Genomic DNA, 13,564 nt, shown 5'->3' with positions numbered 1-13,564 from the left:
AGTCAACCTAACGCAGTGGCATAGGAAGTAGTGAGTGGGCAGTAGTAGTGCAAGACAGAAATTATATACATATATATATATATATACAAATACACACACATATACATATATATACATACGTTAAATACAACATATAAATATCAAATACAAGAGAACACAATATACCACATACATATACATATATATATATATATATATATATGTATATGTATGTGGTATATTTGTGTGGTATATTGTGTAGTTCAATCACAAAATAAATCTTTGTTGGATCACAGGCGGTTGAGTAGTTATAACGAGACCATGGATCTGTATACAGAAATGTTAAATACTACTAGTGATCAAACATCTGCTCTGCCCCTTGTGACCATAGATTTGACAAATACACCAAGCTCCTATAGTCCTAATAAAGTACCTATTAATAGTAGTAAGAAGTTAAAAAAATATGTAAAATTAAATAAATTTATTCGAAAATCAGAAAATTTAGTGAAAAGTCATAAAAAGTGTTTAAAATCAATTATTACTAGGAAGCAAAAAATTGACTTATCAATAGAATTAAATAATTGTAAAGAAAAAATATATAACAAAGATTTAGAAATAGATGAATTATCACAAAAAATTAAACTATTAGAGAAGTCGTTGTCCAATTTATCTTTGAAATACGAATCAGCTGAGAATGAAATACATGAATATTCTGATCAGTTGGATAATTTAATAAAATTGGGTAACTACAACATGGAGCGGTTTGTTTCTCTTACGGATAGATGTCACTGTAATTCACCAGAGTCTGATAACTATATCCAACCGTCCCACCATAATCAGTTGAACATTGATATCTCATCCGTCACGGAACCAGACGTTTCATGTTTACCCACACGAAACAGTACAAAAGTAAATAAATGCAGCACTGTACATGAAACCATCAGGAGAACAATTGTTTATTCAGATGAATTTGGCAAGGATTTAGGTAGTTTATTATCGAACTGCCTCTCGCAACAAGTAATAAATAATTGTTTTCCGGGATCAGGTATATATAAGATTATAAAAAATATAGTAAATGAAAAATATGATATTCACACGACCCTAGTAATAGCGTTAGGGAATTGTTTGCATATGCGTAAATCTGATATAGTTAATTTAATAAAATCATTATATAATATAGTGGAGCTTGGTATAGGTAAAATATTATTATGCGCATTTCCCTACTCTCAATCCCTGACTAATGAACAGAATAAGTTCATTTATAGTATAAATAATTTAATTTATTCGATGACATATCATTGTAATGATATATTTTATTTTGAAAGTAACAAATTTGTTACAAATTATTATATGACGGGAGGTAATTTTTATCTTCCTAAAAAACAAAAAAAGACTATTGCTAGTTTACTAGCGTATAACATTTATGATCCCATTATAAGTAGTATAACGGGTTTAATTAGTAATATTAGTAATTATACTAATAATGTGACATGTGTTAATTTAAACTAACATCTACGACATTGGTTAAGCCACAGGATATGGTCATTATTCATCAAAATATTCGTGGCTTCTCCAGCAAAGAATTAGAATTAAGTCTTTTCTTAGAATCTAACAATGTACAGGTGTTATGTCTGACAGAACATTGGCTTAAACAATATGAAATAATTTGTCCTTTTGAACATTATAATATAGCTAGTTTTTTTGCTAGGAACAATGCCATTCATGGCGGGTCAATTATTATTTTAAAAAATGATGTAGAATATAAAAACCGTCAAGACATTGTAAATATTTCTATTGAGCAAACAATTGAACTATCTTGCGTAGAATTAGTTACTTGTATAATAATTTGCGTTTATCGTCCGCCATCGGCTTGTTTTGATTCTTTTGAACTGGCTATGGAGGAAGCATTGAGACGAGTCGCACGGAGGAATAAAACATTATTTGTATGTGGCGATTTTAATGTTGATTTATTATCGGAATGCTCAATAAGCTTAAGATTGATTAACTTATTTAAATCATTTAATTTGCACAATCTTTTTTTAGAACCCACTAGGGTCGCAGGAAATTCTGCCACTTGTATAGATAATGTTTTTTGTAATTGTGAAGTAAAGGTGAAAATGAATTTCGACTGTCTTGGATCTGATCATTACGGACAAAAAGTTATAATTGAAACTAAGGGATCCAAAGGGACTCAAACAATTACATGCAGACAAATAACACAAAAGAATTTGGCACGTTTTAAAAATAAAATTGAACATAAAATATCTAGTGTCATAGTACCTCAATATGACCCGGACATTGTATGTGAACATATTTTTAATTTAATTGAACATGAAGCTAGCAGTGAATTTAAAACAAAAACATTTTCAACTAGTGTAAAATCAAAGTTTTGTGACTGGGCCACGTTTGGTATTTATAAGTCTAGGGCTAATCTTTACGAACTTTACGAAAAACGAAGCTATATATCCGATCCCTTATTTCATGAACATGTAAAATCTTATTCGAAAATATTTAAAAAGGTTTGTCATACAGCTAAGTCTCTCTATTTAGGTAAAATAATAACTAAATCTAAAGATAAAATAAAAGCCACTTGGAAAGTAATAAATAGCGAAACTGGAAAAGTTAATTTTCAAAATAGCAAAATAGCTTTAAATATTAATAACAAATTGGTAAATTCCGACACAGAGGTCGCGCATACATTCGAATCTTATTTTACTAATATTCCATTAATTACGACACAGGCTCTAAAATCTTCCCCGTCTGCTGCTGAAACTTTACTAACAGACAATGTTAGCAAGTCATCAGCTGTATTTAACTTTAGACATACATCATCAGTAGAAATAATGAAAATATTCAAACAACTTAATAATAAAAAAACAGAGGATCTATGGGGTATATCTGTTAAAATACTGGATAGTATAATGGAAATTATTGCGCCCTCTCTTGCTTTTATTTTCAATAAATGTATAGATGAAGGTAAATTTCCTAACATAATGAAAATTAGTAAAATCATACCGCTTTTTAAATCTGGAGATAGGAGTGACCCAATAAATTATAGACCTATATCCATACTCCCAGCACTCAGTAAAATTTTTGAAAAAATAATCCTTATGCAACTTGTCAGTTATTTCAATTTAAATAATTTAATCCACAATAGTCAATTCGGTTTTTCCAAAGGTCGTTCAACTACAGACGCAGGTGCAGAGTTGCTTAGACACGTATTTGCTGCATGGGAAACTAAAATGGATGTGATAGGTGTTTTTTGTGACCTTTCTAAGGCTTTTGATTGCGTTGATCATAATACATTGCTAAAAAAACTTGCTTTTTATGGCGTCAAAGACAATGCTTTAAATTTAATAAAATCTTATCTATCTGATAGAATACAGAAAGTGAAGATTAGCAACGCTACGTCTGACGGGTCACTTGTGCAAATGGGTGTACCTCAAGGATCTATTCTCGGTCCATTTTTATTCCTAGTTTACATTAATGATCTCCCATATGCCATGCAGGATAGATGCGGCATAGTATTGTTTGCAGACGATACTTCATTGATTTTTAAAGTTAATAGAATGACTAATAATTATGACGATGTAAATAGTGCTTTGCGGCGTCTCCTGCACTGGTTTACAACTAACAATCTTATGTTAAACGCTAAAAAAACAAAATGTGTTAATTTCTCTCTATCTAAAAGTTTTAATACTAATTGCAATATTAAATTAAATGACGAATCTCTCGAATTTATAGAATCTACTGTCTTTCTAGGAATCACACTAGATAATAAAACACAATGGGGTGCACAAATTCAAAGCCTTGCAGCGAAACTAAGTTCAGCAGCTTTTGCCGTGCGTAAAGTTAGACAGTACACTGATACTGATACTGCTAGATTAGTCTATTTTAGTTATTTTCATAGTTTACTCTCTTATGGAATATTACTATGGGGAAAAGCGGCAGATATTAAGAATATATTCATATTACAAAAACGTGCCGTTCGAGCGATCTACTGTATGAAGAGTCGTGACTCATTAAGAGAGAAATTCAAAGAGGCAAATATTCTCACCGTTGCTTCTCAATTTATATATTCAAATATTCTATATGTTCATAAAAATCTTGACTTATTTCCAAAAAACAGCAATATTCATAATATTAATACTAGATTTAAAGACAAACTTGCTGTCCCCAAGTATCGTTTAGAAAAAGTTAATAGGTCTTTTATGGGAATAGGTATAAAAATTTACAATAAGATACCAAAGGATATGTTGGAATTACCCTTAAATAAATTCAAAACATCTGTTAAATCATATTTACTGAGCAAAGCCTATTACTCACTAAACGATTACTTGAATGACGAGTGTGCATGGCAATAGTTGTTCATGCACTGAATTTTCATTTAATGTTAGACATAGACACCTATATAAATATACATTGTAAATAAAATGGCTTTAAAAAAAAAAAAGTAATTCAATTGAGTTTCTTGCCAGTTCTTCTCAATTGGATCTATATACCGAACTGGACGGTAGGGTAAATATAAAATTATAATGTAAAAATTTGACGTTCATAAGCGGCTAAAATGTCCTACATGAATAAATGATTTTTGAATTTGAATTTGAATTTTATATATATATATATATATATATATATATATATATATATATATATATATATATATATATATATATAGTATACCTCGATAGATGGGGTTGATCATAGAGGACTTATATTGTTTTACCATCCATTGTTACCTATGTATCACAAAATAAATAAATAAATAAACAATGATGACAGTCTTCTAATCATTTTTTATATTTAAACTAAAATTATTTTAATTAAATTAAATTACTTTAAAATTAATATGTCTATATGCCAGGGTTGTAACCGTACGAAGTAGCGAAAAGCTAGTATAGTAAAAGTTTATCTCATTATGTACGAGTCATACATATTTCCTCCAATCTCAAAGATGGCGCAGCGGAATATATTAACTAGCATAATCCTTGTGAAGGCATGCAAAAGATGGACAGATTTTATTGCCCTATTGTATTTACGACTACTTAGTACAAATTGAATGGCTTTGTCTCCTATATCTACTATACGAATGTTTGACTGTTTGTTATTCACGCTATGGTTAAATGGCTGAATAAAAGTTCAGGAAATTTAATACATAAATAGACCATGTCATATTTTTTTTTATCTTGATTTATTTAGGCACGTCAGTCCTATCGTGCCTTTATCAATTTTGGGACAATAAATGTATTTATTCTAATAGTCAAAAGATATTACCCGCAAAATCAAATACCAGTAATGGAAAGAATGTCAGGGAAAAATTATATGATATACATAAGCCCCTTTAGTCGCCTTTTACAACACCCACGGGAAAGTAAAGGGTGGCCTATTCCATGCCGGAACCTACAGGGCTATACGAAGTATATCCTTATTAATTCTAATATTATAAATGTGAAAGCGAGTTTGTTTGTTTGTTACGTCATATCATCTTAATGGCTTACGACGACGACCGATGGGGACGAAAGGTATTTGAGTAGCAACCCCGTACAGGCAAACGCAGCGTAGAACGTTTGCAACGCGATGGACTGACCTCATCAAAACGGCCACACAGCAGTCTATTGTGGAATGCTCTCGCTCAGCGGTGAACAGAAGTAGACGGAAACATATTGCGAGGACTTCAATCACGAAGGAGAGCCTCATCGACGATCCACTGTCATTGTGAAAACCACGACCACTCTGTCAAGAGTGTACGACTAAAGAGAGATGTCCAGCAGTGGACAGATAATGGCTGAGATGATGCTACACAGCGTATGTATTAGGTTTTATGATGGATTTCTCAGTTTTTACGGTGAACATTAAATAATTGCATTATAACAACGAATAGCTTCCGTATATCTTATTCGTGTTTCAACCGTGAAGCAGTTGTTTGCATGGCTGTGTTTCAGTTTGAAGGGTGGGATATGGCGTGAATTTACTGGGTACAGAGGCATAACACCTGAGTCCTCAGGAATGGCGACGCATGGGCGAAACAGTATACTCTGTTATGTCCATGGTGCTGCTCATGTCTATAGGCGACGGTTACCACTTTCCATCGGGTGGGCCGTCAGCTTGTTTACCATTCTAAGTTGTATAAAAAAATATTTTGAAAGTAAAATTTACAATTAAAAAACAAAAGAATGATAGGCACAATAGAAATAAATGGCTATTAAAAAAAAAAAAAAGAAACAAAAGAGGTGCAATCAACACAGTACCTACATATGATCAGCCAAGTGTGATCGATGTTTCATATTAAATTGATCGTCCACGAGACCTTGCCAGCTATCACTTGTGAATGATTTATACTTCTACGCGTATTACGCCGTTGTCACTGTATACACTAGCTGTATCTCGCCGCTCCACTCGCGTGAATCAATGTATAAAGTGAAATGTGCTAAGTTTGGATATAACTACAGGTGTTTATAAATTTATTAAATTTACCCATTTTAGTATTCCGTACATAAAAGGAAAAAAAGGAGCCCTAATATAATTACTATTGTCCGTCTGTCTGTCCGTCTATTAAGAATCCTTTTCTCAGGAACGTGTAGAGGTATCAAATTGAAATTAATATTGTACTAAGTCTGCAAAGCCTTGAAGTTGTGAATAAATCAAACTTCTAAGTCAACGCAATCAATGACTTATTATATGTATTTCAAAGGAAATTTGAAACTATAAGATGCATCCCGTTGATCTAAATACCACACAGCACAAGGGAAAAATCCAAAAATTGTAAACTTGTAGTTACATCACAAAAGCACTTTTTTTCAAATTATAATTCACGGAACCCTCAGTGAGCAAGTTCGACTCGTATTTAGCAGTTTTTTTAACAAAAACACCACACACACGCCGCATGGATTTAATATTATTTTGCACATATTTTACAAGATAACATAGTACAATGAACTTTTTCTATTCATCATACATCATCCATTGATCTGATAAACAAAGGTAAGAGCACGCCCCACTTTTTGAATCCATTTTAAAAAGGAGGTTATAAATCGGTCGTGTACATGGTAGGTATCATCATTATTGTGAAATCAATGTAACGATTCCTTTTTTTATCGGCAGATTTTATTATAATACATAGTGGCATACAATAACCGACACTTACTATATGAGGCGGAGAAAGATATAGGTAATTTTTTAAATCTGGTCCGTAAACATATTGGGGTCACGTGGGCGAAGACGCGGGTAAAAGCTTGTATTCGATATTTCAGAAAAATCATTCAGTCATTTATTTGTATAAACATAAATAGAGTTATAAATTTGATATTGTATAATGTGCAAAGCGCTGTTTCACCGAATACAAGTCTTATCCGCGAATTGATTCACGCGCGCCGGATAATAGCTGAAACCGGGATAAAAAGTACCCTATGCCTTTCTTTTCCCAAATATTTAGGTACTATGTATAACCTAAATTTTATGACCACGGACTTAAGTACTCTGCTTAAGACTCAGTATTAGTCGAAGAAACTTGTCAATTATTAAAAAAATAAAAAGAATAATAAGTATTGGCGATTATAATGAAAATGAATAAAAACAACTCACATCAAGTTCCAATTCCAATTTGTTGATCTCGTCTGTGGCAGCGTTCAATTTCTCCAACTCCACCTGTAAATTTCGGAAGAACTTCAGACAGTCGCATGGCACCGAGACGCTGTATGGCGAATCCCATACGTAAGGCAATAGCAAGCAACACGTAGGGACGGGAAACAAACGGGCCATATCACCCGCGCTACCTTGTACACATTCAGATATATACTATCAGCTGATAAAGATAACAGCCGAACACTAACTTTATCTTGACATTTTAAGGCGAATTTACACGATACGCAAAGTACAAAACAAAAAAAAAAGATTACGATTTTTTTTTTATTTCCAATTTTTACTTATATACTTAATACGAATATGTTGAGTCACTTCTGAAATACCGTTAGGATTGTTTCCTGTCCCTTAAATTAAAAGCAACTACTTAATAATAACATTACTTACTTATTCTCAATCTCGGTTTAAACGTGTGTACGGATAGAAGAAAAATTCCAGCTAAAATTACATTTTAATTTATTCACCATGAATGTAATAGTTACAGTATATAATTAGAATATACATGCGATAAATTTTACAATACAAAAATACTTTTTACGCATTCAGTTATCATTTTTAAAATTTTATCTAATTTTCCTTTTTTTTTTTCGAATTACAAAATATAAGATACGACGACCAAAACGAAAACAATCATTGGTAAACATTAACCGCCTTATTCATAAAAAATAAAACCTACTACGAACCTGTTTGAGCTTTTAAACTATTTTGTCACTTTCTTTCCAATTGGGAATGTAGCATAAAGGAGAGAGACAAAACAGTTCAATAGCTAAAATAGGTTCATTAGACGTTTGACATTTTTATAAATAAGAGGGTAAGTATTAAGAAAAAAAAATATATTGTGATAAAAAATTATATTAAAGATTTACATATAGTAGAAGATAATGGAATGATTTTATTTAATTTAAAGTTATACTTTGTTTGACCTATATTTAAATATATCAACTGTTTATATTATGAACACTTCACTTTTGGTAAAGTTAGGTACCACGATCTCTCACGGAACGACTCGATGTGATACGATTTAGTAATTTAATTTAATTTTCGACAAAAAAAAAAGGTAAGAAACATTAATTTTATTTACGGCATCACTATTGGTTTTTATTACAACTATTTCAACGAACTGCTATGTTAGACACGTATTTTACACACATTTTACATATCAAGTCGTACCTTGAGGAGTCAGCCTTAGTTATTTAAATATTTATACAACGTAGGTACTCTATTAGTTTATTAGGCCGACAGACTATTAAGGAAATTTGATTCTTAATATACATACATGTAATGACGATATTTTATTACAATACGAGATTACTGTTGAGTAAAAACTATAGTATCGAGGTAGGTACCTCCAGTTACAGCAGTGCGGGGACAAACACTGTTTTTGTAAAAAAAATTAATGGTGGTTAACCACTAAATGCTAACTGAATACAACATAAACTACATATCCTATCAACATAGTGTAATACATACCAAATTAAGTTATAAGAATAGATGTTACAAGAGATTCCATTAAACCATACGGTGTTGTATAGAATTGACAGCAACCAGTAATGGTAACCATCATTAACTGTGGCCTTCAGTAGGAGTAGGATATATTTATTGCAATTTTAGGCCCAATATAGAATTATCAATAAAACTACAAGCTAAAGTCATAATATAAAATTAGTTGATGTATGATGCCATTAACATAATATGAGACCCATATATCAGCAATTACTGCCATTATTTGAAGGTAAAACTAATAACATTAAAAAAAAAATTGAGAAAGATATGAATTAAATAAAATTGCAAATTTGCTAAATACAAAAATGAAATATGTATATTTTGTGAATATTATAAACCTACTACCAAATTCTTAATTCAAAACGAAAAGTACCACGTGAGATAGGTCTACATAATACATTTTACAAAAATGCTATCATCTAAATGTGATGTTAAATTTAAATTACTTTTTAAATAAAAAATATGTCAACACACAGAATTGCTCGCGCTAAACATAAAAAAAATTGTGATTATTTCATTTAAAACTTTAAACATGGCACATCTCTAATCTGAAAAATAAGTCAGTAATGCTGTGAATATATTTCTAGCAACATTAAATTTATTATAACATTTTATATTACTAATAATAAGAAAATTGACAAACTTAGTTGCATTAACTTAATTCCGTGAACAGGAAACAGTCCTATATGGTACCAAATATGCCTATACACTTATAAATGTGTACTACTTCATACATTGAAGATATTAACGAAATATCTACACGTGAATTTTAGATTTGATTTGGACCAATCAGTGCACCTCACTATCACAAATATATTTACCAGAGACAAAACGACGTTTCACAAGAGATAGTCTATACCCGCTGCCTATAAGCTCAAACTCAATGCCAGAGAGAGTGGCGCCCTCGCAGTTGAACTGTGCCGATATCGTTCCTTTCGTCGAGGGACCTTCGTTTAATTCAAAGCGTGCCCTCAGCGAGCCCACCCCTCTGTCCTCAGAATGCTGCGATAGTTCCGTAAAACGCCACAGAGCTTGCTCGTTCTCGGGGTTCCAAGTGTTTTTTGGCATCGCAATGACATTCTTGACGGCACCATTCATTGGCACACAGACAGACACGTTCAGCAACGGTGACGGGGGGCTCATGGCGTGTAGATTGTACTTATAATCCACTTTAAGATCTGTGTGATCCCTCTCACACTTCCAGTAAGACACCAATTGGTAGGGACATGACGCAGCGCCGGCCTTTGGCCGTATCTGGTACTTCAGTATGTCCACATTGAAGTACTGAGCGGTGGGATTCTTCTCCGATTGACGTTTCAAAAGAGAAGTTAACGCCGGCATATTAAATTCGACGACAGTCGTATCGCGCGTAGACATCATTGCATTGATACTAATCAGCTGTTTATTCGGTAACACGTTATCTAATCTATGTATATTTTTCAGCCGGAAACAAAGTTTCGCTGGATTGGGATTGTTAGCTAGTACGCCTACGATACCGGTGGGAAAGGACAGCATCATGTCGCCTGACATCTTCACTTGACATTTAGACTCCTCTGTACCCCGAAAATACGCGTGTATGATTTCGTGAAAAGCGACTGCCAAAGGTATTGTATCAGCCATACCTATAGTAAGAGGAGAAGGGCCTCTAGAACCTGAGGAGCCGGCAGTTCGGAAATCACCTTCGGAGCGTCTCGATGGTGGTCGCGGAAGCGAAATAGTAGTTGTTGTGGGCGTAGACGTACGAAAATTCGATTGACTCATTTCTCCGACTTCGGAGAATAGGTCGCCGACATCGGCGGTCGAAACTGGAGTCGGACTTTCAAGCAGATGCGATTGATTAGCCTGCAATGGAGCATATGGATTTGACACAGTTCCATGTGGTGAGGTAGGATTGCTAGCTGTGGGACTTTGGAAGAAGTTGAGATCTAATAAATCACTACTAGCTTTACTGGTATTTGCATTAGAACCACGCCTTGTTGTACCAATTTTGTAAAGAGAAATATTTTCTACAGTAGCTCTGAGCTCATCCACACTGGCAGACATCGGACCGCCACCATTACTTATTGGTTTTATTTCCACATGAATCTTACGGTCTCTATCTTCATCTGAATCAGAATCACTTGATGAATAAACACTACCTTTCTCATCTTTTGGTCTGATACAGTAACCTTCTTCATCAACTTCTGGGGAATTTAAGTCTTCTTTAACTGGAACTTCCTCTTCTTTTTCATCTAAATCAGACTTGTCCCCTACATTCGAATTCTCAGTTATCTCATCTTTCTTTTTCTTTGATTTTTTCAATTTGGTTTTTGTTTTTCGGAACCATTTTGATTCTCGTAATGTTGTACGACCCATGTTTTCATCTTTGTCAGGTGCTACAGGAGTAGCTGGTGTACCACTTGGGCTGGAAGGAGCAGAGCAAGGGGCAGCTCCTTCTATACTACCACTAGGTTCATCTTTACTTTGAAAATTAGGAGTGAATAAATTTAAAAGGGATGTTGTTCTCCGAGAGGTTTTACTAGCAAATGTTGGTTCCTTTTTGGCTGCTTTAGCTGGTTGCGCTGGCTTGTGTGAGCCATTAGATACAGTTGAGATTTGATCTGCTTCTGATATTGAATTGTTGGCAGAGCCTGGTTTAGGTAATGAGGGAGGTAGTTCAACTAAATTGGCCTTCTCTATTGCATTGTATTTCTCTATAAGAAACTGTTCTAATAATCTTTCTACAGTTAACTCAAGACACTGATGTTTAAAGTCTCTGTGAACTTGACCCATAAGGTCATGGTTATTCTGTATAATGTCAGCATAAGCATTCACAAATTGTTTCATTTGCTTCAAATGTGCTTCTTCTACATCCTGAAAATGTTTACATGTTTGTGTCATTTTCTTTTCAAAATCCTGCTTTACTAAATTATACTTCTCAGCTAGTTGTCTATATTCCTCATGTAGTTTCTTCAATTTTACTTCTGCCTTCTCAGTGTCCTTGGCGGAGGCATTATCTTTTTTGAGTTTTTCCAATTCGGCAGCTTTAGTTGTATATACATCTTTAGCCTTTTGAAGAGCCTGTTTAGTGCTCTGAATAAGCAGGACTACTTCTAATGTATTCGATTCAGAGTCTTTAACTGCTTTATGCTTTTTGTGCAGTTCATCAGCATATCGAGCAACATCTTTCACAAGTTCACTCACTTTCTGGAACATATGCTGATGTAAATTAGACAGTTTCTCTGCAGAGCATTTGAGAACGCCCCAGAATGGCGCGAATGTACCCTGTGCACAGTTGCTATTCGCTTGCTTAGCTAATTTACTTAATAATTTAGAATTTGTTTCTTCAATATTGGACCTCTCTCTAAAGTACTCTGAGAGTTCTTTGCTGGCAATGAGTCCGTATTTCATGTTTTGATATAATATATCGTATCCATTATGCTCGTTGGAGAAATAATCTACAAAGTTGACACTCATCTTTGCAATTACAAAGGCATTCGTTAACTGATATTTCAATACATTATTATTATTATTTCAATACACTGTCACTCACTGACCTGTATTCTAGGGTCGAGCTCAGAATCACCATTGTCGTCGGCTGGGATTGTGAATGAGGATTCCTCCATTATAGTGCTAGGACTAGGAAGCCACCCAATCACTTAAATTACATCACCGACACAAAAGCGTATAGCGTCACGTTCACTATAGTACCGTTATCATTGATACAAGGAAAAACACAAAGACTGTTATTTAAATTTAGTATTATAATGATAGTAACACAATACAACTTCACGATAACGTGTTTAATTTAGAAAAATAAATAATAAAATAAATTTCTCATTCAAGATGACGTCCACTAACATGACGTAAAATCATAATAATAGACAATAAAGGTAAACTTTTTGATTAATATCGCACATCTAACTCGATTAGGTTAATTCGATTCTATTGGATCGAACATCGATATCCCCTTATCGATGTGTACTTATACAATCAAGAAGATCCATTCTAATAATTTGTGTATTAATTGCAATAGTTTATTTAGAATAGTTTATTCAACAATTTTATTTCAAAACGCATGATATCTCGTTTTATTGTGGTTACATTTAGTTCAGTACATTATCATCATCTTCTTATCTTTATCCCAATTAATATTTGGGGGCGGCGTAATATGTTTTTTTTTATCCATATTACAAACGGATTTGGTTTCTAGTTTTACTTACTCTTTAGGAATGCATTTACTGGTGGTTTTCGCCACGTACGCTATGAAGGAAAGGATTGAGGAAAAAAGGAAGAGAACGTTGGAAATGCGTGAAAGAAATTGGTAAATAAGAGGAATAAAGGACTTATCTGGGAAAAGGGGGGGGGATACCTTATAGTTGCGGAAAGGACTGGGACACTGCAGCGGCTCGAAAGGCCAGGGTCGCATATCCATATGTCCTTAATCTAGAATCGGATAGATTTT

The 13,564-nt window shown here is 33.5% G+C and overlaps 2 protein-coding genes across 3 annotated transcripts in view; both read right to left on the bottom strand.

Moving 5' to 3' along the window:
- The window catches only part of LOC113517491 (SH3 domain-binding protein 5 homolog), a 30,946-nt gene extending 17,975 nt beyond the window's left edge, over positions 1-12,971 (bottom strand). The window contains exons 1-2 of one of the 2 annotated variants that reach the window (XM_052901517.1): positions 12,657-12,971; positions 7,561-7,623 (exon numbers count right to left, since the gene is read on the bottom strand). In XM_052901517.1, the coding sequence (XP_052757477.1) occupies positions 7,561-7,623; positions 12,657-12,725 (132 nt within the window). In that variant the 5' untranslated portion in view covers positions 12,726-12,971. Of the gene's footprint in view, positions 1-7,560; positions 7,776-12,656 lie in introns of those variants that run through there. The other variant, XM_052901516.1, reaches the window with a different exon arrangement.
- LOC113509281 (F-BAR domain only protein 2) lies at positions 8,057-12,663 on the bottom strand. Its single transcript, XM_026892595.3, has one exon. It carries the CDS (start codon positions 12,574-12,576, stop codon positions 9,910-9,912), a length of 2,667 nt encoding a protein of 888 aa, XP_026748396.1. The 5' UTR covers positions 12,577-12,663; the 3' UTR covers positions 8,057-9,909.
- Positions 12,972-13,564: the final 593 nt, after the last annotated feature.

The sequence above is a fragment of the Galleria mellonella genome, unplaced genomic scaffold (genome assembly GCF_026898425.1).
Source record: "Galleria mellonella isolate WM207_F2 unplaced genomic scaffold, CSIRO_AGI_GalMel_v1 utg78, whole genome shotgun sequence".
NCBI classification, from domain to species: domain Eukaryota; kingdom Metazoa; phylum Arthropoda; class Insecta; order Lepidoptera; family Pyralidae; genus Galleria; species Galleria mellonella.
This window is presented reverse-complemented; position numbering and strand designations above follow the sequence as displayed.

What these genes read in the sequence shown, in the direction of transcription:
- LOC113509281 (XM_026892595.3), bottom strand. Translation starts at nt 12,576, where the DNA reads ATGAGTGTCAACTTTGTAGATTATTTCTCCAACGAGCATAATGGATAC.